The 25,441-nt window shown below is 36.1% G+C and overlaps 1 protein-coding gene across 2 annotated transcripts in view; it reads left to right on the forward strand.

The window, feature by feature from the left end:
* Window positions 1-25,441, forward strand: part of LOC106164645 (peroxidasin) — a 27,750-nt gene continuing 2,309 nt past the window's right edge. The window contains exons 1-19 of one of the 2 annotated variants that reach the window (XM_013542624.2): window positions 1-343; window positions 10,978-11,049; window positions 11,271-11,342; window positions 12,560-12,631; window positions 14,843-14,914; window positions 15,971-16,042; window positions 18,062-18,225; window positions 18,523-18,640; window positions 18,773-18,954; window positions 19,148-19,417; window positions 19,859-19,975; window positions 20,238-20,399; window positions 20,555-20,824; window positions 21,680-21,946; window positions 22,170-22,403; window positions 22,584-23,870; window positions 24,140-24,257; window positions 24,569-24,777; window positions 25,093-25,373. In XM_013542624.2, the coding sequence (XP_013398078.2) occupies window positions 189-343; window positions 10,978-11,049; window positions 11,271-11,342; window positions 12,560-12,631; window positions 14,843-14,914; window positions 15,971-16,042; window positions 18,062-18,225; window positions 18,523-18,640; window positions 18,773-18,954; window positions 19,148-19,417; window positions 19,859-19,975; window positions 20,238-20,399; window positions 20,555-20,824; window positions 21,680-21,946; window positions 22,170-22,403; window positions 22,584-23,870; window positions 24,140-24,257; window positions 24,569-24,777; window positions 25,093-25,373 (4,194 nt within the window). In that variant the 5' untranslated portion in view covers window positions 1-188. The remainder of the gene's footprint in view (window positions 344-10,977; window positions 11,050-11,270; window positions 11,343-12,559; window positions 12,632-14,842; window positions 14,915-15,970; window positions 16,043-18,061; window positions 18,226-18,522; window positions 18,641-18,772; window positions 18,955-19,147; window positions 19,418-19,858; window positions 19,976-20,237; window positions 20,400-20,554; window positions 20,825-21,679; window positions 21,947-22,169; window positions 22,404-22,583; window positions 23,871-24,139; window positions 24,258-24,568; window positions 24,778-25,092; window positions 25,374-25,441) is intronic. The other variant, XM_013542626.2, reaches the window with a different exon arrangement.

The following is a 25,441-nucleotide window of genomic DNA, read 5'->3' on the forward strand; positions in this document are numbered from 1 at the left end:
CACACTGCCTAACACCGCTTGAAGATAAAGGAGTCGGTAGTCGGCCTACTCGCTCCGCGAGGGCATAACTTTCAGCGCGTGCGCATTTCCTGTGTCTGTATAGTGTTTTGTTCAGTACACACACAGCAATCGGCTGTGTAAACTGCTAAGTTAGGGGGCAGGAGCAAGAGGCCACGAAGCCGGGCAAGATGGCTTGGAAGTTACTGCTATATCTTGCCCTGCTCTTCCACAGTAGTATAGCACAACCGTGTCCTAGCCGATGCCTGTGCTTCAGGACGACAGTGCGGTGTATGTTTTTACACCTAGAAAAGATCCCCCAAGTCCCCCCGGAGACAACGATACTGTAAGTATGCCAGGCCACTTGTTAAAGCACGGGTCGGCAAGTTAAAACCACTCTTCTTGATAAAAGTTTCCGTGCTTACTGTATAACGTGCTTCTATTGAAATGTATATTGCCAGTACACAATGAAAATCATTCAGTGTGAAAAGAAAATTGAATTTCTAAAGTGATTTGACTTTCAAGACAGTTTTAATAGGTTCCCCATCAGTGAGGTAGGAAGTCGTGTGGGAGACTGCAGCAAAGCAGTGTAATCCCTGAAAGGCTTGGTGTCTGATGCCATACGTTTACCCAGACTTTATATCAACTATAGTGATCAATGGGTGTCTGTTTTTTAACATCTTTTTTCATAATGCACGCTTTTGTTATCAGTGTTATAGTTGACTTCTGCCTCGAGGAAAGTCAGCTCAGTGAGCAGACAGGCAGTAACGCAGGCCCCTTTGACAAGTAGTCAAATTACCTCATTTTAACAACATAAATTGAACTGTACATTCAGGTATTCTGATCACCTTCTCCAATATAATTTGTGTGGTTAGCGTCAGGGGGCTGGTCTTAAAATCACTGATGTGTAAACGTTTATTCATCTCAAATTTAATGCGTTATCTCAACAGGGGTCTTAAAGTCAACCCCAGACAGACAGAGGGAACACATTTGAATGACATTTTTTTCACTCTAGGGCGGCAAAGTAGCCTTAAAATTTATTTTTCTCTTGCTATCTGAAGCCCATCTTATTATAAATTATTGGATGTCATCAGATAGCCAGTGGCTCTTAAAACTCAGAGAAAGGGAGAACCCCTTGCACTTTGAAGATATAGTTACTTTTGGGGAGGGAATTTGAGCTTGTGGTTCAATGCTAAGTAAAATTGTTTTTATTTGGGATTTTGTGAATAAGCATGAGCTGTGGCATTTCCAGTCCATCAGTTTATAATTAAAATAGCACAAAAGAAGGAAAATAACTTTTATACTTTTTATAGCCAATTTATTTGAGAATAATGAAAATGATAACATTAAAATTTTGATGAATGAAGTATTTGATAACAGAACTCTAAAGTGCATTGAAAGGAGTCTAAAGTATGTCCTCATCTGTGAGTGTTTTAGAAGGAGTCAATGGGGGCTGCCTATGGTATGTCCTCGTCTGTGTTATCAGTGATGACAGAAAGTTGATTTTCAGTGTTATTTTTCATCTCAGTGTAGGTCTTTTGTGGTTATCACTAATGAAGATATTAACACGTGTGCTCAAAAAAGAAAAAAAATCATCCAGAGTTGTTCCAAAGCAGGGTCATGTTTTTTAATCTTGAATCATCAAGGAGATATGCAGCATGCAAGGAAATGCATTCTATTTTAGTCATCAATTAACTGTCAAACTCTAGATAGAACTAACTCTCCCGCTACCAAATGCAGATACCAGAACTGGCAATTGGGAAACCTTAATTACCTTGTTTTTTTGGCATACCCAAGGTTTTAGGTTCTAGTATAGCCTGCAGTAATTTCTATGTTGATGGTGTGATGTTTTAAGTGGGACTTTGTTTGTTGCTGCATGCCAAAGCAATGTTGGTAAGCAGGCCATGTAACCAGACAGAGCTGCACTCCTTATCATCAGATGAATTATTGGTTGAACACCTGGCAAAGTTGTGAAGGAGGGGACCAGCTGACATGATGTGAATTTCAGACTTGCACCCTTGAACTTTTAATTAGCTGTTCAGCATAAGTGGTGTGCTTTACTTGCTTAGAACTAATTTTTTCTTGGTGATCCCCTGTGATTTTCCCATGTAGCACAGGTCGGTGACTGGAACTATCCTTAGAAACAAGTGTTTTATCACATTGATTAGCTACCTGCCCAAGAAGATTAAGGTGCTTTTCTTGCTGCCTCCATTCACTTGTGTTATTTTCTATATATATCTGTATCATAATATGCAATACTGGTTTTTCATTTAAAAAATAAGCAATAAATACATTAATTAGATGTTCAGCATGAATAATGTATTATACGGGGTTCCTTCTCAAGCACATAAGGACATCTGATCTTTATATTTGACTACTTGTTATAAACTTGACCTGACCTAGACTTAACCTTTTTTCAAAATTGTTATTATTTTTATCTGTTAATTGCACTTTCATCTAAGTTAGGTCTCTTGAGGTAAAGAAACTGAAAGGCATAAAAAAGACCTGTGTACCTCAGTAGGAAGCTGTTGCCTTGCCAAAGTCATGCTGTTCATTCATCTCCGGAGAATAAACTTTACTTAATTGAATAAGAAAGCTATCTTTCCTGATGCCATTGGGTAATTCACTTCCTAACATTTCTTTATTCAACTTTATTACTATAATTGAAGGATAATTATGTCTGAATACCTGATATGTTCATTGCTTTTATTGTTATCATTGTGAAATCTATATGTTACGTAGATGAAATCCTAATAGTTTTCTTGCGGATAAGGTCTGAAAGACTTAGACTTGTTGTTTCGCCAAGACAATATACTTTGTTTCAAGTCTATTCCAAGTGGAAGGTAAACAAATGTTACAGTTCTGTTTCATTATGGTTCAAGAGCCTATGAAATTGATTGAATGCACTGTTGGTCTCTTTCAGAATGTGGTAATTTAACCCTATTAAAGACTGACCATAGCCAATATTTCAAGTCAACTGCACAGCATAAATGAGTCCTAAGAGCACTCGGTGGCTCACCCATCAAGTCTCCTTATTGTGGCAATACACAGGACAATTGAGCAGTGTTGCTTTTAAGCCTTAAGTCCTTGTAATCAACTGGACATAGTTGTCTTTTAGTTCTGGTCTCTAATTTTAAAAGCATTTGCTTTAAGAGTCATTTTGCACTTTGTGTGGTCTTAAGAGATGCCCTGTCTCGATTTTCTATGAAGCTGCAAGTCTAGTTTTTCAGGCTTTGTTGGTGTGATATCCATTGCTGTCTCTGACCTGCAGATGTACTGACCGATGAAGGAAAGCGGGTGGGGTTTCAGAAGGGCTAATTGTACCCCCAATTGTTGATAAAACCTGTAAAAATATTGAATTTTCATTATACTTCTCTCTTTTCAGTATGCATTCAAGCTTATACTCAATTGAATAAACAGGACAGGGAATAACAATGACACACAAATGCAAAGCGATCAACAAAGAGTTGTTGTTGGGGGAACTTAAGGGTCTGGAAAAATGATCCTAAAAGTCTGGCATCTCTGTTACAGAAGAACACACTTGTCTGCCATCAAGAAAACTGTTTCATGTAGACCCTTTCCCTCTTGAATTAAGTAAAAGTTTCCTGTCTGTAAGCTGTTTGCTTTTCTTTTGCATTGGTTGTACTCCTGGCTTGTTGGGAAATGTTCCTTTGCTTACATAATTCTGTTTAGGCCATAAGCAACATCATTCTCTAACTCCATTCACTTCTGCTAGTTTGGACTGCCTTGTGCCGGAGGGGTTTCTTTGGTCCAAAGTGGAAAATGTGCCTTATTTCCAGGCTTGCCATATAATGTATATACATTACAGGCTAAAGATGTTTTAGATGTTGTTTTTAAAAGGGTATGTTAAAGGTTTAAATGGGTATGAACTAGTATTTTGGTTCAGTAAAAGTTCTTGCTTTGCAAAATGTTCCAGCCAGTGGGAAATATTTAGAATCTGGCTGTGGCAGTGCTGGTTAATTTAAAACCATAGAATGTTGACAGCTTCTGTCTGTTGAAACAGGAAAGGAACCAGAAGCATACAACCGTATTTCTCAGAAAATGAATAAAAAGTTTATTTTGTTTGTTTGAATTTGGTGCTTGTGGCTGTGATGCAGTTGCATCAAATAAGCAAGTCATACAGTGCTAGCCCTTCAGGTTTCAGTGCACTTATATAATAAATGGATGATATCAACTCAGCTATGCACTCTAATTTGTTTGAATGTGAAAACAAATGAATTTATTCACTGAGGCATATGACAGTTAAGTCAAATGAAAATATTTGGGCCTGGCATGCCAAAATGATTGGTTTCTAGTTGTCAGTGACAGCTGAAATGTGTATTTGTTTCAGCCTTTTTTATGTTACAGATACCAAAATTTCTATGTGGTAAAGAAATAATTAAAATTGTTCAGGAGATAAATGACTTTAGCTTGCTAGATTAAACTGGTGTTGACACTTTGTTATTTGTTACTAATTACAGTTTTCCTCCATCCTCTGACATAGTCTGCCTACTCCCTGGAGCTCTTTCCGTCTCATATTTCTGAATTAATTTCCACTTCTTTCACACTTAAATGGAAAAGTTGAATGTTTAATTTTGAATGACAGGACTTGTTAGGATGATCAGGAAGTTACTGTAATTGTTGTATTTCCCAAAACCACTTATAATTTCCTGCAGCAAGACTGAAGTAGGTAAAGGTTCTGTATGAAAATATTTTGTGATAAAATGCCTGACTCGCATATACATATTAAACTTGAAATGTAAAATGTCATTTACTTAATGAATTGAGGTTGATTTAGTCCAGAATTAACTCTGCACTGAGATTATAAAAAATATAATCTGTTTACTTTAAGGTGAGGTAGCATAAGATATCTCTTGGTGCATAAGGTTTCTCAGTTTCTAATGTATGTTTTTGTTACAGAAACATCTTGCCATAAACATGGCCTGTTCAATGTATTGATTTATATCTGGTATAAGTCAAGTTAATTAGACATCTTTAGTATTAATGTTAAAGTTCATCTGGGAGGAGTGATGACAAGGGCTCATGAATCTTGGGTAGAAATCAGGACAAAGGTGTGTTATCTTTTATTTCTCTCTGCAGTGGAATTACAAACAGGAAACATTCTCTTTTCTCCAAATTTGTATTTTCCTGAGTGCATCACAAATCTCTTTTCTTTCCAATTTACACTTGGGTATTCATCCATGAGTGCGTAAGGGGTGCTGTGAATTTGTTCTTACTTTATTATATAAACTCAAATTGACAAATGCTTTAAGTTGAAAAAATTGTTTAGAAAAGATTTGAAAATATTATTTGGTCAAGACTTGTAATGGAATCCAGAGAAAACTGTAAAAAGATAGGGGCGAAGTTTGTAAAAAGTCTCAATGTTTCAAGGCTAATTTTAGAGTTGAAATGGATCTAGATGTATGTGAACTGTCTGCTCTAGAAGTTTGTTATGGGAAAGCACATCCCAGGGTTTGATTTCAAAATGAAAGATCCCAAAAATTGATTGTCTGCAGATAAGCAAGCTGTGAAAATTCTTTTCTACAAACATTTTCTACTCAGAGAAAAATCATAGAGTAAGATGAAGCCAAAACAGGAATTTGGGGGGATAAAATTAAACAGTTATTTTATGTGACATTTGCATTTCCCAGAACATTTAAACAATGGTTATAATACACTCAATTCTGATGCTTTACATTGGCAAAGATGAGTAGATTTCAGATAAATAAAGACATGAATCTCAAGACTCACTAATAATTATTGCAAATGGTTTGTTGGGGAAGGATGTTGAACTCTTTGAAGTTTGGTCCCTACCAAAACCATAAACATAGCCGACAATATGAAGCAAAAGCTTGGTTAATTAAATAAGACATGCCGATTAAGCATGTATGTTTTGTCAAGTACATGCTAATTACGTAGATCAAAACAGTGGTTAAGGTGGGCGTGTGTGATTGGCAGGTTCTGGAAAATACAGACTTTGATATTTCAGGAAAAAAATAACCTTTCAGCACTTGTATCTGTGTTTCATTAAAGGGAAAGGTTCATTTGTCACAACCAAAACCCGCCCCAAGAGAGTAAATGTAATTTTAATGGATTGACATGCTAGGTTCGAGCAAAAAAATATTATTACCACAATACATTTACAGAGTGCAAGTCTGTACATGTCCTTAATAAGTCAGTAACATTTTACACAATCATTCTCATTTCTCTTATTCTTTGGGAACAATCTCACAGTTGATTTCATATATAGTGTCTTCTCTATATAGAGGTGAGAGTAGCTATCTGGCTGGGTATATATTAGTTGGTCAACTGTGTGCCAGTGGGGCCCTGCCTGTGCAGAGACAAGTCACCTTACAGTATTAGTGTCTGGATTAGCCTGCAGCAGCACTTCACACACTCACAGGGTCAAGAGGTGGCAGAAAAAATCTAAAGGATCTTCTTCCCTGTCTTTGAAGTGGAAAAAACACAACAAAAGCCGAGATGTGTTTTAGTTACACAAGGATCACGTTTTGAAAAGACTGATTTGGCCATCAAAGTTTTTTGTCCCTTTGTTATTTACCCTGCTTGTTAGATGGTAATCCAGTGTAACTTATACCAGAAAAAGGGAAGCTTTTTTAATGGGTTCAAACCTGAGGAGAGCTCAGATGCACTGTGCTCAGTGTGGGTTAATAACTGTGTAATTCATATACAGGTACCATGTTTTTTTGGGGAGAAAAAGCTGTATGATATTATGATGTAAGCTTTATTGCAAAACGAAACCACCACTGAAGTGGTGATTAAGTACATTTATAACTATCTACACTATATCCTATATATAATCTATACTCATAATGCAGTCAGGGATTCAGTCCCAATCTTGAAACATGTATGTACATATTTGCTGATGCTTAAGATAATTGGTTTTACCTAAATGGTTGACAATAGAGGATGATGGGTAGATAAAGTTTTTTTATAGTTGGCAAATTTCTTTTGCCTATAGTGTCCAAAAAGATTTGGTAGTTATGGATGCATTTCAAAGCTAGTGCTAACTCAATGGCATGTATTTGACTCACCTTTTGATAACTCGTTTTTAAGTTTTCTTATCACAGGAAGAGCATTGTCTGTAACCCAACCACAAGCAGCAAACTAGAGGTACTTTGTAATTGTCCTCCAAACCACTACCCCCATCATGAACCTTTTAACACTACATACCACTTACAAAGTTAAAGGTATCATATCTGAAAATTTTGCCACAAAAATCTTTGGCTTAAGGTTCGAATTGGGAAAGACTAGTAGCTTTGCAATTCATGTAGAAATAGAAAATGACTTTGGCACATTATAACATTTTCAAACGCAGATAGTATAACTTTAAAGCTCAAGGCATCCAAATTATACTTTCCAGTAATTTTAAGGCCCCCTCCCCTAACTAGGCAAATTTCAGGGTCCAGTTGTCACAGTTTTTGGCAGATTTTACTTAAAAAGTGTAAGTGAGTTGGACACCATGAGAAGTGGTTGTTATTATGTTTTTGACCAAATATAAACACTCAGAATCTTGGTCAACATATTTCATGCTGTTAGGATGTGGCTATCAAAGGACAAAGTTATTGCAGGCAATGGGGCAGTGTTTAGTTCTGTTTAGATATTTAGTTAAATCTTCACAGGAAATAGTTTGTAATAATTTGGTCTCTGTACTTGTTTGTACAATAAATTTCTGTTGAACACCAAGGCATCTGCTCCAAATTTTCCATATTCCACAAAATAACAGTTGTTTTCATGTATGTATACTGGTTCCAGTTTCGGCATGTTACAGTGAAATTCTTCCTGGAAAGTTAGCAATTAAGGTCATTTTGTGTCCCCAACACAGGGTGTCACAGGGTCTAAATCTTAGTAAAAATGAAATTAGTCTTGTGTTAGAAAGTGCTAACAGGAATGTGTGGCCAATTTACTAGTGGGTAGTCAAGGTGCTTATGTTGTGGTTCACAAATGTGTCTACTCCTAATGTGATTTCCTAACCAAATAGATCAAATTCATGGGCAAAGTGCCTCACATACCAGTAAACAGAACAAAGAATATGGTCACGTTTTAAGCGTATCCCCTGTGTGTACTCCTCAGAGACGCTGGCACACTATAAAAGAATGGAAAAGATTTTAGACGTCAGTGGGGCATAAAGTTCCTACCACTTCAGTTATTTGCCTCTCTGTTTAGGCTGTATTTGTCCCACTTCCTAGATGTTTTAGAACACAGATGTTTAGACCAAACACAGACAGTGCTGGGAATAATTAAAGGGGGGCTGGCTGGCTGGTTGGCTGGACTATTACTTTTTAACAATGCCAACCATTGAAGAATTAAGTTGAATATTTTCTCTTCAGTTTTGATTCTTTTTGTGAAACTTTTTTTTGTATTATATCAAAAGGGGAAGGGTTTTGAATACTTGCCAAAATATATCTAAAATTTAAAATGGATTTTCAAACCATTCTGCTCAGCTTTCCAGTTGTGCAATATTATCTTGGGGTGTGGGATTTATTGTGATATATGGTAGGAGACATTGAAAGGAGTTCGCAATAATGTCAACTCCTCTGTGTTCTTTGTAACAATGTAAAGTATAAACTGTAATCTGGCAGAATAGAAAAATTTTATTTTTTAAAACTTAAGTAGGGATTACAAATGGAAAAACTTATTTTACTGTTAGAGGTTCACTGCAGACACTGTAACTATATATAGATAAAAAGAGTCCAAATATTCAGATGATTGACAGCATTAAACTTCTATTGATGTGGATCCTCGTGTTTGTCAGACAAAACACTGTACAAAATCTGATTTTTTCAAGGTCCACATTAAGCAAAAAGTCTTGGGAGTGTTTTCAGAGATTTTGTAATATTGTGTACCATTTTTTTAATTTTATTTAATAGAAGGCGGTTCTTCCAGATTTGATTTGGAATTTAATTGTACAGCTTGCAGTATATATACACTTTTTGAACTTCATAAGATTGATGTTTGTATTGGAAAGAAGTCACCTCTTGTTCCAGGGTAGAATAATATTTGTGTGTTTTTGGTGGTCTCAGGTCAGAGCGCAAATAGTTATTTCATATCTAGAAAAAACATGCCACATTTGTTCTTGCTGGATTACAACTGCTATTTAAATAAGATTTAAACAACTTCTTTTTGAGGGTCGTGTATTGAAAACAAGTGAATCATCACCTTGTAAATGTCAGCTGGAGATGTATAATTCAGTGCAATGATGCTATCTGCATATTTTTATTGGGTCCTAAATTCTGTTGACAACTTTGAAAAGGTTTCTCACCACAAATGATTGACTTAAATTTTACAGATGCTAACCCTAATAAGGTAACATGATTCAATAAAACTTATATCAAAATGCCTGAAAATGACCTTCTTAGAAGGCTATTCAAACACAAATTTTATGTACCCAAGTTTGCTCATAATAGTGTACAACAATACCAGTTAATTCGGGTTAATCTCGATTGATGTCATTGTAATAATCAGAGTCTCAGGTGAGGCTAAAAGGTTGCTAAGCTGGGTTGCTTTGAGTTCACTGCCATTTATATTTACACAGTATTTATAAAGGATTTTTATAAGAGTGGTCTTGTCAGAGGGAAATGTCCACTTCATGGTAGATTTTTGTGTGCATAAACCAGGCTTTCAGTGTGAAGGTTCAGGGCAGACATGTGGGTTTTTCTCTTGAATTAGCTTTGTCAGGAGGATTATTTTTTACAAAAATGTACACATTAAATATCAATGAAAAAGAACTGGATTTTTTTTTTGTCTTTTAGCAATTTTATACTGTATTTGATTGAAAGGGTAACACATATGTACGTTTGGTTGTTCCACTGTTTTTTTTTTCTCTTAATTAACATATCTGTCTTTAGTTTTTCTACCAGTTTACTTCAAGAGAGTTCAAAGTGACATGTTTACAATATACAATTCTGTTGCATGGGTTATGAAAAGAGAAAAAGTTTTATAGATTTGAGTGGTAATTTTGAGTTTTGAGATATAAGAACAAAAAGTTTTTTTTTCTGACTGTGGTTAGACTTTCATACATGATGCTGGATATCTTGCAATATATTATACCTGACATGGGCATGATTGCAGAAAATGACACGATATAGGAATATTTTATGTGGAACATGCTGATAGAACATGACAGCTACTTTTATCAGTTGTACTTTATTATCACCAAGTTTGCACGACACCATGTATGTTTTCAATTTCAGGTTGTACTTAGTAGGTTTCATAGGCATCTGTCTTGGCCACCACATAACAGCCCATAGTGTTACCTGTGGTCATTTTGTCCCTCTGACTGTAAACTGTGCACCAGGGCCACATCTGCTTGTCTGTTGTTAAATCACATTAGATCTGTAGAAATTGTTCTTATCCATATCAGTAGAGATTATAATGTTGCTCCATAGAGTGCACACTCAGGCAAGTGATAGTGTTGTTGGTAACCTCAGGAGGTCTGTCAAGTATATTATTCAATACAGAATAGACTTTTCAAGTGTTTATAGGAATCTTGTTCGATTATGGCATTTATTACTATAGACTTAAATAAGTGGGGTAAAAGTAAGTACACAGTGACTTTGTGGACTAGCTAAGGACAAGTCTGGCACTGAGTTAGAAAATATTTCTTGTTCATTTATTCTTACAAGGTGGTAATAGCATTTTGGTGCGGCACTGTGACCTAAATGATCTGATTTGAAATTCTTTGTTCTTGTAATGGAGAAGCTGATGCCAGATTAACCTGCCATGACCTGACGTTATTTCTGTGATTTCACTCAGCGCTTGGGGTGGGCAACCCTGAAATCTGGACAAAAAAAGTTGATTTACTCATAGCAACAGCTGTAACCCATTGTGTTTTAAATTGTGAATATTCTCTGACAGGCTTCTGTTTTGAATTATTTCAAAGCAAATATATAGATCCTTTGTATTCAAAATAATAATATATTGAGTATGTTTTTAATGCTATTTTCTTTTTTTAATTTCCAGAGATCTTAGGTTTAACAAGATAGAACACATTCCACCCAATTCTTTCACAGGTCTGACACACCTTAATACACTGTAAGTTAGATGCAGTTTACTTATACTGTAAATCTGTTCACAATATGATGTAATACATCTCCAAAATTTTGTTTTATTTATCTCCTTCCATCAGATTGTAGATATCTTTTGCTTGTTCATTTTTAAAGTGCTTTATATTTTTGTAATTTATTCAACATATTAAATTCAGAATGTTTTTTATCTTCTAATAGATTTTGATTTTCAAAAACCTTGTACTTCAGACTTGTAAACAATAACCACATCAAAACTTTAGAAGATGGAGCATTTGAAGGAATTGCTGAACTTCGTTACTTGTAAGTATTAAAATCAAATCTGCTAATGTGAAGGAAGCATCACAGATGTGTTATGATGTGTGTGATGTTTGTGCGTGTATGTGTGTGTGTGTGCCTGCACGTGCGTGTGTGTTGTAAAAGCTATGTTCTCAGCTTGTTAATGTAAACATGCATTTTTTGGTCATTGAATTCATGTAGTGTGAAACCTGCTCACAATAAGTGTTTTGTTTTCATCTAATCTTATCCAAAAGGACCCAGGTTAAGTATGGCAGTGCTGATACATTTAGTCGGCTTTACACGATTTGCTCCAGTTATAATTTGATTACATGTTACATGGTAGGCAAGTTATCAATTGCATTTTCAGTATTAACTTCTTTCATGCCCAGCTAGACAACTTTTTAGAGCAATTATAAGTAATCTGTGAATCCAGTTTGAGGCCTGGAATACCCAAATTGTTTGCACAGTGTATAACATGTAGTAACAATATCTGCCATGAAAGAAGTAATCTTACCCCTGATTGGGAAGGTTTTCAAATTGCCCTGACAGCCCATGGTGAACATTCCATGCATCATTGATGTTTTTTGTGGTGAAGTTCTCACTGGTTTTATGTTTAACTTAGACACTTGGGGCAGATTTATAGGTTACTTCACTTTTATTTGTTTAGTTCAAGTTCTTCACATTTTTTATATTCAAAGCAACATGGCATACTTACTCGATCTCTGTCCATGGATTTTGTCAGTTGTCAGTCAAGAATTGTTTACACAAAATATTGATATTTGGCATATTTGGGTTATTTGTACAAGCTACCCAAAAAGTTTCCTTTTTTTCTTTTTCTCTTTAGTATAATATTTGACAAGTAAATGGATTTTAAAGCCTGAACAATTGATAAGAGGGAATATTCAGTGTTTGTAGTTTCATTCCACTCTTTGGTGTGCTTCTCAAAATAATATATGGGATTATGTTACAAAGCCACAGTTTAATATTCATGAAGATATGTAATATATCATTGACACATTGGAGCTTGGTGGGTTTGATATGCTTGATGATATGACAGGAAAGTTGTGTTACCAGTAGTGAGTATATGTGCAAGCAAGATTGAAATGCTGGCAATATTTTAATCTGCCTAGTCGAAATTGAAATTGCCACCTTGCCTAGGCAAGATTGAAATCTGAATCTAGCCTAGGCAAATTAAATAAAATTATAATAATATATATTAATTGTGTTTCTTTGTCTTGCAGATATCTTTACAAAAATAACATTGAAAACATCAGCAGTAACGCCTTCAAGGGCCTGGACAATCTGGAACAACTGTAAGTATTTTTTTATCATCAGGTAACTCTTGTATTTTTTTTTCTTACTTTCTCACAGTATGCAAGAATATATGTAAGCACCATAGAAGTATACACACATTGCCTAGGAAGGGTTGCAGGAGGCCACAGCAATGTGTTCACAGTATGCAGAGTATGTGTTAGCTGCACTGCTACGGGCAATATGTTACAGTTTGTGTGGCCTTAGTTTCTCTTCAGGAGAGATGGCAACATGTTCAGACTACTCCACCCTTGACACAGTTCACTGCTCTGGCTTGTGGCTGGCAGGTTTTTGGAACTTGAATAAGTTTTTTTTTACCATCAGAGCTGTTAAAAGTTTTATATCCATACTGATAGTGTACTAAATATGTATAAGACCAGAAAACTGAACAAACTCACAGTTTGCCAAATATTGCTGAAGTGTTTATTTGTCTGCCCTTATTTTATCAGACATCTTTCTTCACATCATCTGCTGTGCGGTTTCTTTACTTGCTTTTGGCTTTTTGAAGCCATCAGCAAATCATTACAGCACAGCAGTGCTGACAGTGTATGTTATTTTCCCAGATTTCATACTTCTGAGTGGAATTCAATTGCCCTTCTTAGCTTAAAACCTGACAACTCCTGTCTGTAATATTTTTTTTGAAAGTGCAGCTGATTGAAGTGGTAATTGTTCAAGGGCGACAGCATTCCCGACCAAAGTTTGATGAATGGCAAATATGGTAGAGAATAAAGACAACAGGTTTCAGCAAAGAACATATCCTCCAAACCCTTACTAAGAACCCTTCATTGGTAGTTATGGTTATCCATTTGTGAAACTGTTGATAGTCCATGTTCTGACTGGACTGTGGATACAGTGAAGTAGTGGTCAATACAGTGTTGCAGTGACCCGTACACTTTGCTTTGACCTCCCAGTACAACACCACTTTATTCCCCCTCAGAGGGAGCTGTCAAAACCCATTCCTAGTCATGCCTTAACCTTTAAGTCACACTTTTCAAGGAAACTCGCTTGGTGGCATTCCCAAAAATAATGAGCAAGGATCAGAAATGAAGCGAACAGCTGGAGGGATGTGTTACACTCTTCAGGAGTTGCTTTAAAAGTGGGGGACCTTACAATTCCAAAATCTCCCTCAAGTTCTCAAAGTAAATTCAACACACTTTGCGACAGAAAAAAGGATAATGGCAAAATGTTTATGCCTGAACTACAAGAGCTGCCAGGGCATGCTTTTAAACAAATTGAATTTTTTTTTTCATATATGTTTAGGAAATTAAAGTTGGCGATGTGAGGGTATGATTGTGAAAACACACTGTGGGAGATACACCTTTTTGTGAGTGCTGGTTGAAGTGGTGGGAATAAATTGTGCTTTGTTTACATTTGGATGACAATTGGTGGATAAAGGAGAGGTCTTCATTTTCAAAATAATCATGATAATTATATTAATAATTCCATTTTTCCCATATAAAATATTATATTTGAGGTATATATATAGTGCACTACTGTTCTTGCACCTCACCTTTCTGCATGTGCTGCTGTGTGCATGTACCTCACCAGGTATAGGTAATCTGATGCATCCAAAATAGTCTATTGGTATCTTGATAGCTCCTCATATTACAAGGTAGCAAGCAGCTTGTTCTGCACTCACACAGTAATTACTAGTATTTAGTTACATTGCACATTGTGCTTGTAGTCTTATACATTTATTAGCTACGGATGACTTTTTGATGACTGTTTTGGTCACATGTATCATTTTATTTTTTATTTTTTAGAAAATGATGCAAAAGTTTTGATTTACATGTTTTTGATAAATTTGTTTGAATTGAAAATTGTGAATATGGGTATGATATTTACTTCTGTACTGTTTAAATGCTTCTATATGATTAAATCTCTGTTGACAAGTCCAAAAATTATTGAAACAGGTGTGGAATGTGTTTTCATCCCACTAAATCTACTAATTCCTCATTATTTGTAGAAAGACTTAATTATTGTAAGTTTCCCTATAAGTTAAAATCATCGTAAGTTATTGCCTTGACACAGTATAGAGGCATTTACGCAAGGTTAAAAAAATAAGACTAGTGACATCACAATTGATATTTTGTTAATTCTTTAGGATCCAGTTTGAGTCATTATTTACTATGGTGAACATAGGTATACAGGCTTAGTATTTGTCTGTACTGTGCTTAATTTGCTTATTGCCTTGCTTTTCTCTTGTTTTTCAGGTATTTACATTTTAACAACATAAATGATTTGAAGTCGAGCACATTTGCTACCCTACCCAAACTGGAGAGATTGTGAGTGCTGATATCAGGGAGGAGTATATTTATAGAGTTAGATTGAAATTTAATATGTAACACTAACCTGGCTATATTCTACTAAAAGGCATTGTAGTTGTAGTATCAAACAGTGGCCGCTTCAACTAAAATACAATGACTTATTTTTAAGGTTTAACTTTGTAGTTGATGTTAACTTGTGTTTTGTCTTTTCTGGAATTGTGGAAAACTAGGATGTGACTAACTTTGTGGTCTGATAGTGTATTCACACCAATTAGATTATCTTAACTCTTCTGTTTAACCAGACCTGTTATCCATTAACTCTTTCCGGAGTTGGCTGTTTGTCTTATTATACTGAATTTATTGTTTATCAACCCCCCTGTTTTGGCTCAAGTTCAATGACAAGCTTCAGCAGTGGTATTTAGCTAAAACTTCACACTAAATCCTTTGAGATGGGTATTTAAATAACCCCAACAGGCACCAAACACTGACATACTGATGAAGTAACAGAGATGTGGTTTCACTGCAGTGATGTTTAACAATAAAGCTTTTGTTTTTAGGCTCTAGATCAGTGTACCTTATCTTGAAAAAGCACTGACTCACAAAGAGTCCATTGGTTTTGATGGTGCTTTTCTTTTTTTTTTCTTTTCTTTTTTTTTTTCTTTTTTTTTTTTTTTTTTTTTTGCACATCAGTTAGGTTTCTTGTACCTTGGTCATTGTTAACACAAACATCAGTTGTTGAATCCAGCTCAAAAAAGTCTGTGCTGCAAATAAACAGTGTGTGGTAATTTGGCATATTTCAAATTTAGCCACGAAGAACAATATTTTATTTCAAGATAAATGAGCAAAAAAATATGAAAATGCCAAACATAAGCCTTTTTATCAGTGTGTTCCGTGTTTGCCACACACATTGTAAACAATTAAATTTTGTCAAAATTTGTACTTTGATTACAACTGGGATTTGCCATGTTTCTCTGACATCTGCATTAAACAGTGAGCATATAATGTGTGCTTATAGTTGTTTTCAACTTTTAAAACCTATGTAAAAGTGTCTTGACCTTTTACCATGTTTTTCAGATTCTTACATAACAATGCGTTGAAAAGGCTTCCCAGAGGAGTATTTGCACCACTCAAGAACCTCAGAAGATTGTAAGTAGTATTTCTGTGTTCATCCTCAGAAACAGAAGTGTAAAAATGCACATTATTTGATTTGTTCAGATTGAAAGAAAAACAAACAAAAAGGTATACAGCTAGGGAGAGTCTTGCTGTTAGTTAGTCCATGCCTGATAGCTAAGACTAGATAAAACCAAGTTGGTGATTTGTTTCTATGAATCGCTAGTAATCAGTGAGGATTTGACCTTTCAGTAAATGTATTCTCTAATTTATTTGGCTGCAGGAAGCAGGGTGTACATTCTCCACTAATGCATTTGATACAAATTTGTAAAATTTTCTCATTTGCTGTAATGCGTGTTATGGAAATATTTTTATGTAGGAAAACTGGGTTAATGGCCTGATGAAGTAACTGATGGCTAATTAGGCCTCTAAATGGCCCGTTTACAGCACTACCACTGTCATACCAGTTTAACTTAGAATTGGTGATAAATTCTTCTCAACAAGCAAAGAAGAAAGAGAAAAAAATGAAGTGATATCTACAAAAAAACTCTTTTCTTTTCAAACCTGGTACTCACTTGGAGAAAACATATATATATTTTCATTGTTGTAGAGTCTGGTTAAAAGGGTTACAACCAGAGAAAGTTATTTGAGAGAGTAGTGATTGATTTTGTCAATCGTGGTTGTACAAAGTTAACCACCCACCTTGTAAAACTTTGTTTTTTGTTTAATTAGAAAGGTCCAAATAATAATGATGAAAAAAAAAAAACTGCCCTTCATACCCATATTAAACATACTATGTGCACAAATGCAGTGAACCTCGTCAAGCAAAATTCCAACGAATAGACCCTTAAATTCAACCCTTTTTTGGCTTCATCAATGAGTTCTTTAAATCTCATGTAATGTGAATTTTACTGATTTGCCTTCTGTGTGTGAATAAATGTCCTTCTTTTCCAGTTGTTAATGTTTTTAACTGTTTCTCTGACACTAATGTCCTTATTACGGGCATGTCCCCAGGATATGGGTCACCTTGAAGTCTCCCCAAAGAAATAAATCAGGCATGTTCTGATCATCAGACAGATAAAACTTGGAGAATGTCTTTCGACATTTTATCTATCAAGAATGTTGATACAACAGTATATAATGGTGTAGGCTTTGGGGTAATTAGAAGATGATTAATGTCGGTTAGAATGAGGCAGGGTTAGATATGTTGGATAAGGATTTTTCAAGGATGCTAGGATGTTAAGAATTTTTGCAAAAAAAAATGTTAGATTGTATCTGTGTCAATCATTACTCCCTTGGTAGCATATTGTCTATCTAAATTCATGATCAATGGGAATTTCAAATGCCTTCTACATTTTGGTACGGTCCACAATTAGCAATTTGATACTGTATCAGTGTGCTTTTTTCTCATAAATCAAACTGTCATTCACAAGGAATTCAATTTTAAGACTTCTCTACCCTATAATATCCCAGGGGAATTAGGAGTTCTGATAGGCATAGAATTACAGTAAAAACGTTAAAAAAAAAAAAAAGGTTTCGGATATATTCATAAGAGTGTCAGATATAATGAAAGAGAGCCTTAAGCTGACTCATAACACGGTGTCTTGGCATTGAGGAATGGTCCTTGAGACAAGAAGCAAGGAAATACAATGGTTACCTGAGGCAGCACAGTGTTAAGTCTGCTTGCTAGAGGAAATGCTTGGAGAAATTCGAGCATTTGTCATAGTAATTACCTGTTAATCTTAATGCATGGCCACCTTTTAAAACCTGTGAGGTTACGAACATTTGCAAACATAAAAGACCCAGACGATTCAGTTGAGTTGGTAAACAGTGCCCTTAATTTGCAGTCTGAAGCTTTGCGATATTTATTATCTGCAATTTGTATGTTCCTCTCTATTAGTAGTTTCCTGTAGATTTTCCAAAAAGCTCTGTAGACGAAACTTTTGAATATAATATCTTTAATAAAAGGTTTGAAGATGGTGATTTTTAGTAAGTTACAGCTATTTTTTCATACAATATGTAGAGTTATATCGAAATGCTACCTGATATTTTCAGACGACTTGACTCTAATGCATTGGTGTGTGACTGCCAGATGATGTGGCTGGCAGAAATGTTGAAGGACAAGAGGGGCAGCACTCAGGCGGCTGCCACATGTGAATACCCTGCCAAGCTACAAGGGAAGTCTATCATGAGTGTGGAGAAAGGAGACTTTCACTGCAGTTAGTATGGCTTTTTTTTAAATAAAAAATTTCACAAAGATAATGCTTTAGTCTTCTCAACTTTTCTCTGGAAGTTGTTCTGTCAAACAGTCATTTTCTATTAAGTTGGCATCTTCTTGTATAAGTGCTGGTTAAATTGCTTACACTCTAGCTGAATTGAATTATCAAATGATCAAAATGTGTTATTTGAATTCAATTAGGTATTTACATTTTTTTGGCAAACTTTATTTTAAACCTGCGGTTTTGATGACTTGTCGCATGTCTGTTTGGTAATTTGATGTTGCCATTCCTTTTCAGAAAAACCTGTCCTTACAAGAGAGCCCACTGATGTAGACATAACATTTGGAAACACGGTGTATCTGCAGTGTAGAGCAGATGGGGACCCTAACCCAGAAATTACATGGATTCATAATGAGTAAGTTTTGCTATAAAATGAAATTTTGTAATAAAAAAAAGATGATGAAGTAAAACCGGACCTTATTTCTACTAATAAAGAAAAAGCAGATCCTGCCATTCCTTGTTATCAAGAAATATTTTATCTTTTCAGCAATGAGATTCCCACCACAGCTGCTGCAGAGAATGACAGATACAAACTCCTAGAAGATGGAACCTTGATGATAAAGAGTGCACAAGATGTAGATCAGGGGATCTATGAGTGCATGGCTAGGAATGAGGCTGGAGAGGTGAAAAGTCACAAAGCTGAAGTACGCTATTTTAGAAGACAGCCAGGTAAATTCATACCTATGGAACAAAATGATAGAAGTGACAGAAGTAACAATTGAATGATATGAGGTAAAAAAATTCAAAATGACTATAATATTCTAAACTTAAAGATCAAGAAATACAAATTTATAGAATGCATTTATCCAGTTTATCCATTTTCTATGTTAGACCTAATGTATAATTTAACACAATCTTTTAGCTGCTCCTACATTTATAAGCAGACCAGAAGATTACGATGCGGTAGAACATGAAAACGTCCGCCTGGATTGCACTTCAGCAGGATATCCCAGGCCTGAAACCAGGTGGTTTAAAGGAACAGCATTAGTAGAAAGAAATGCCAGGTATACTATCCTCCCTGGAGGGTCTCTGATGATCACAGATATAAGGAAAGCAGACCGGGGAGACTACAAATGTGAAGTCCGCAATGCCCAAGCCACTATCTCTGCTACTGCAAGGCTCAATGTAAGAGGTGGGAACAACCCAACAGATGGCAGCACTTTGCATGATTGACAGCAACATTTTAAATAAAAACACATAAATATGCTTTATTAGACAAGGCTTAAAGGTGTTTGTTATAAATGCTATGTTTGCAGTTGCAGTCATATTTCAGTTCAAAGGACCAAAAGGCTAAATTATACTGAAAAAGTGCAAATTAAAATTCAAGGATTTCAAAAGAGTCTGTGCAGACATCTCTTCCAGCTCTCAGCTTAGATACCAGCCCCCCCCCCCCTTTTTTTTTTTTTTTACAAAATGCTGTTCACCATCCTTCTCTTTTCTCTTAAAAAAGATAAATGAAATCATTGAAATAAAAGTTTATTTTAGCTCATTTATGCAAGTAAATTTGTGATGCAGTATTTTGGTAAAGTATGTTATTTACAATGAGAGTAATTATGCTGTTTTTTTTTTCCAGTGATTCCTTCCATAACCAGTTTACCGTCTGATCAAGTTGTTGTTGAGGGAGAAGTTGTGCGGTTTACTTGTGAAGCAGATGGTTATCCTGAACCTACTATCAGGTGGACAAAGGATGGTATGTAAAAAAGAGCAGCTGGAATATTCCAATAAAATAATGTTTATAATAACATGGGAGTGATACTTATTACAATTAAAACATTCAGCAACATGATTATTTCAATCTTTTGGTAATAATTTTAAATACACTACTACTTTTATTTTTTTTTTTAATAACTCACTTGCATGTTAACACTGATTAATTGTAATACAAAACCAAATTTTTATAATGTCCTTTGGTATACATTTTTTTAATTACATTTTTTCCACAAAACTTACAGGACGTCCATTACCAGATACTGGTAAGCATCAAGTCTTGAATAGGGGGCGCGAACTGAGGATCTCCCGAGTTGGACAGGAAGATAGGGGGAGCTATGAGTGCCATGCTGAGAGTGAACTGGGGAGAAAAAATGCTGCTGCTGTATTATTGATTAGAGAAAGAGGTAAATACCATTATTTTTAGCACTTTGTAATATTGTTAACTGGATGTTGTTTGATTTTTTTTGACTAATGAAATAAATATTTGAAATTTAAAAAGGGATACATAATTAAAATTTAAAAAATTGATGGGCACATTATTCGTATTTATATCTTTTAGTCCCCCCAACCTTCACTCAAACACCAACAGATGTCACCCAAGAAGCCTTCACCAATGCTGAGCTCCGCTGCCAGGCAGACGGAGACCCAATTCCTAGAGTAATCTGGGCCAGGCATGGACAAAGGATTGACCCAGATGACCGGTTCCTTTACAGAAGCAATGGGATTCTGACCATTCACAATGCCACCGAAGCAGACAGTGGAATATATGAATGTACAGCTGAGAATTCAGTAGGATCCATCTCAGCTGTTGCTAGGGTTACCATAACACGTAAGTTTAAGTACATGCAGTGTTGGTGATATGCATATGAAAGTTTGCTTGACTTCAGATCAAAGGAGTGCTTAGGCACACACTTTTAGGACAACTTTTTTGTGGGTTGAAAGACCTTGGTTTTAAGTGGTGTGATTTATTGTGAATGTTTTTTTTCTTCTTAAATTATTTACCATATCCAGCAGGGAACAGGAACTTTCTAACCATCAAACAAGTTGTGTTTAAAAAATAAAGCTTCCTGCAGTTTTTTCACACAGAACGTGACTGCACTGAGAGTTTTTCATGCTGAACGTGACTGCATTGAAAATGCTCTAGCTTCCTGTTTTTAGAAACCACACATTTAAGTCATTATTGGTTATTTATGTAGCCCCCATTGCTTCATGGTTGCCCCTGGTTCTATTTTTTGCAGTATTTTACTTTATTCAGGAATTCCTGATGTCATTGTATGGTTTTATGTTTTCAGAATAAAAAAAATTGCAATGCATTACATACTAAAATGATAAATAAATTTACTTATCATGTGTTGAAAGTGCAGTCTTCAAAGGAAAAATAATGAAACCTTATTTCACTTTTACAAAGCCTTAAAATATATAATGAATATAAAATGTTGACTGTTCTTTTTGCCCCTGTATTAAGAAAAATGCTGTTAAGGTGAGTGCACCTGACCTTTGTCTTAAAAAAAAACACATTGGCTGAAATGTTTCCTTTGTCAAATCGGTAGTCACATTACAGTTTTGTCTGCAACCAAGTAATGAACAACACATTACCATGAGTCCTACTACAGACTGGACGTGTTAACACAGTTTTATAAGATGGTGATTGTGTTAGTCTTATTAACAAGTCTTCCATTTACAGCAGCTCCAAGGGCTTATGTTGGAGACAGATTCGTGCAGAACTCAGTCCAGCAAGCCATCAGGGGTGTGGACAATGCCATCAACCAGACCCTGTCCGAATTGTTCGACAAGAACAGACGCCGAACTCCCAATGATCTGCTGACAATTTTCCGCCTACCCACAAGAGAAGCACTGCAGATATCCCGTGCTGCTGAAGTCTTTGAGAGAACTTTGGAAATTATCCATGAGCACATTGATAGGGGACATCACTTTGATGAGTCCAATCATGGTAACTAAAAAGTCTGTTCACATTTTAAGTTTTTGCAGTAAGTTTGAGAAAGAATTTAATCTTTAAAAGGTGATCTTCTCTGAATGATAGAAGCATTATTTCTTGCAACTTATACAATGTTAAAGATTGATAATAAACTACGATGCATTGAAATCGGTTACCTTACTCGTTAAGTAGTTAAGAAACCATCCTTATTAATTCTGTTTATCTTATTTTGTTTCAGAAATTCCATACGATCGCTTGGTCTCACCTGCACAGCTTACCATCATAGCCAACTTATCAGGCTGTCTGGCTCACCGCCGTATTATAAACTGCACAGATATGTGCTTCCATCACAAGTACCGCTCCATGGATGGCACCTGTAATAATCTGCAGCACCCCATGTGGGGAGCTTCTCTCACAGGGTTCAAGAGACTGCTGCCACCTGCTTATGAGAATAACTTTAATACACCAGTAGGTGAGGAACAAAAACCACAAACATTGTGTGAAGACAGTATTTTTGCCATGCAATTTTTTTTATGTTTCAATTTTTAGAGTATGTTTACAACTTATATAAACCACTTTAATTTGTTTTAATTTAAACTGGGTACAGTTAGTTTATTTTTAGATCTAAGATCAGCCATTTTAAATTTGTCAGGTTGGGAGGTTGGCAAATTATATCATGGTTACCCAAAACCCAGTGCCAGGCTAATCTCCACCAAAGTGATAGCAGCCAAGAGGCCTGTTGTTCAGGATGAGAAACACACAACCATGCTGATGCAGTGGGGGCAGTTTATGGACCATGACATAGACCTGGCACCTATGGCTCTGAGCTTTGCTAGGTTTAGTGATGGTAGGCATTGTAATGAGACATGTGAGAATAAGGCCCCGTGCTTCCCAATCCCAGTGCCAGCTGATGATGCTAGGATACATAGGCATGAGTGTATGGGTGTCACTCGCTCCAGCTCTATGTGTGGTACAGGAACGACGTCTATTCTCTTCAACAAAGTTGTGCCCAGAGAACAGATCAACCAGATCACATCGTTCATAGATGGTTCCCAAATTTATGGTAGCTCTGAGGAGGAGGCTGGTGATTTGAGGGAGTTTAGTTCGCAAAGAGGATTGTTGAGGATAGGAGAGAGGATGCCAGGAGGAAAGGAACTGTTACCTCCGGCATTGCATACTCCAGTGGACTGTCAAATTGACCCAGAACGTGGAAATGTCCCTTGCTATCTGGCTGGTGATCATAGAGCCAATGAACAGCTGGCTTTGCTTAGTATGCACACACTGTGGATGAGAGAGCACAACCGCATTGCTGCAGAGTTGTTAAGACTAAACCCACATTGGGATGGGGACATGTTGTACCATGAAGCCAGAAAAATAGTAGGTGCAGAATTACAGCACATTACTTACAAGCACTGGTTACCAAAATTCCTAGGTCGAAGAGGAATGGAAATGCTGGGGCCCTATACGGGTTATGACCCAAATGTAGATGCTTCTGTAACAAATGATTTCACTACATCAGCCCTGAGAGTGGGCCACACTATGGTGAACCCTATCATATACCGCTTTGATGCCAACTATACAGAAATTCCACAGGGACATTTGCCTCTTCACAAGGCATTTTTTGCTCCATTCAGACTGGTTGAAGAAGGGGGTGTTGACCCTATATTGAGGGGCTTAATCGGAACCCCAGCTAAAAAATTGACTTCCGATGGCATTCTCAACCTAGAATTAACAGAAAAACTATTCAAACTAGCCCATGAGGTAGCCCTGGACTTGGCTGCCATTAACATTCAGCGGGGTAGAGATCATGGTCTTCCAAGCTATAATGAATACAGAAAGATGTGTAACTTAACAGAGGCTTCAGCATTCTCAGACCTTAGAAATGAAATAAGAAGCCCAGAGCTTAGGAGAAAACTTCAAGAGGTATATGGCCACCCAGGTAAGTTTTTGTACAAATACTCTTATCTGTTTTAGTGTTAGTTTTTTTGTAGCCCACCACTTTTCATTTGCATGATCAAGGTATAATTGTGTTCAGTATTTATGTTGTTAAAACAAAACTTGAAAATGCTCTAGTCCATTCACAAACTACCAAGGGCACACATCACTAACTGAATGGCCATTTCAAAACAGATATATACTGTTACAAAATGATCATGACTATGATATTTTATTCTTCATGCAATTGTCTTTGATGTTCTACTTTGCTAGGTAACATAGATGTCTGGGTTGGAGGTGTGTCAGAGGACCCCGTGGATGGTGCAAAGATGGGGCCTACCTTCCTGTGCATTCTTGTGGAGCAGTTCAGAAGGCTGAGGGCAGGGGACAGGTGGGTGTGGTAGATCTGATGCTGTTATTGTTGGCTTTTCACCCATCATTATGTAATTGTGGACTATGATTTCTGAAAAGAAGTCTCATGGAATTCTTGACAGTTTGAAATAGAAAGCATGACATTTCCATTAAAAATGATTGTTACTGCTGGTTTTTTAGATTATACAAAACAGGAGGTTATTTTCTTTAGGTGCAGTTAATGAAACATAATACTTGATAGTGTAATTGAATGGGTAACACTTGGATGTTAGTACATATAGCTCTGCCTCATGTGAAAGTTTTGAATGGTGTAATCTGTTCTTTACTTAGGTTTTGGTATGAAAATCCTGGTGTATTCAAGCCAGCTCAGCTTGTCCAGATCAAGCAGACGTCCCTAGCACGGACATTATGTGACAATGGTGACAATATTGACAGTGTCCCAGAAGATGTGTTTATACAGGAGGTGTTTCCGTCAGGTTTTAAAAAGTGCAGCAAAATCAATGGCATGGACCTCAAGTTATGGACAGATTGCTGCACTGGTAAGGAAAAAGGGGGTTCAGACACTTATAGACTATGTTTATTATCATGAATCATGTGAATATAAGAGAACCACAGTCAAAATTGCTTGTATTCATTTTATGTTATAGTGGCAAAAAAAGCAAGGCATTTTCAAAGAAGACATCAGTTCTGATCATTCTTAAAGTCAATATTGTGAAAAATGTTATTGCATTCAAACTACTTTTGTTATCATTTGTGCTTGAAGTGTTGTCCAATTAAAAGATTTTTCCAAAAGGATTGACAGTTCGTTTAGCCTAATTTAACTGATTGTGAAATTGCCATTTGTTTCATTTCAGATTGTAGCAAATCTGGAGAATTCAACTCTCTCCTCAGTCATTACAGAAAGAGAAGATCTGCAGAATTTTCTTATGCTGAAGAGAAATTCCATAAACAATCGAATAATGAGGTTATAGAAAGCATGCAGTTTTCTAAAGAAGAGCAGCCAGTAGAATCTGAAAAGATAAAGTACAATGTAGACATCAGCCAGAATGCTATGGACATTTTTGACTCTAGAATTGAAGGAATGGAAGAGGCAATAGATGAACTGCAACATATGATGGAGAAAATGAAGAAAAAGGTAAGACTTTTTGCATCTTAATTAGAAAAAAAATATAAGTTTATGCACAATTCTATCGTTCATGCAGT

Source organism: Lingula anatina, chromosome 1 (genome assembly GCF_051362555.1).
Source record: "Lingula anatina isolate TDL-2025a chromosome 1, LinAna3.0, whole genome shotgun sequence".
Taxonomy (NCBI): domain Eukaryota; kingdom Metazoa; phylum Brachiopoda; class Lingulata; order Lingulida; family Lingulidae; genus Lingula; species Lingula anatina.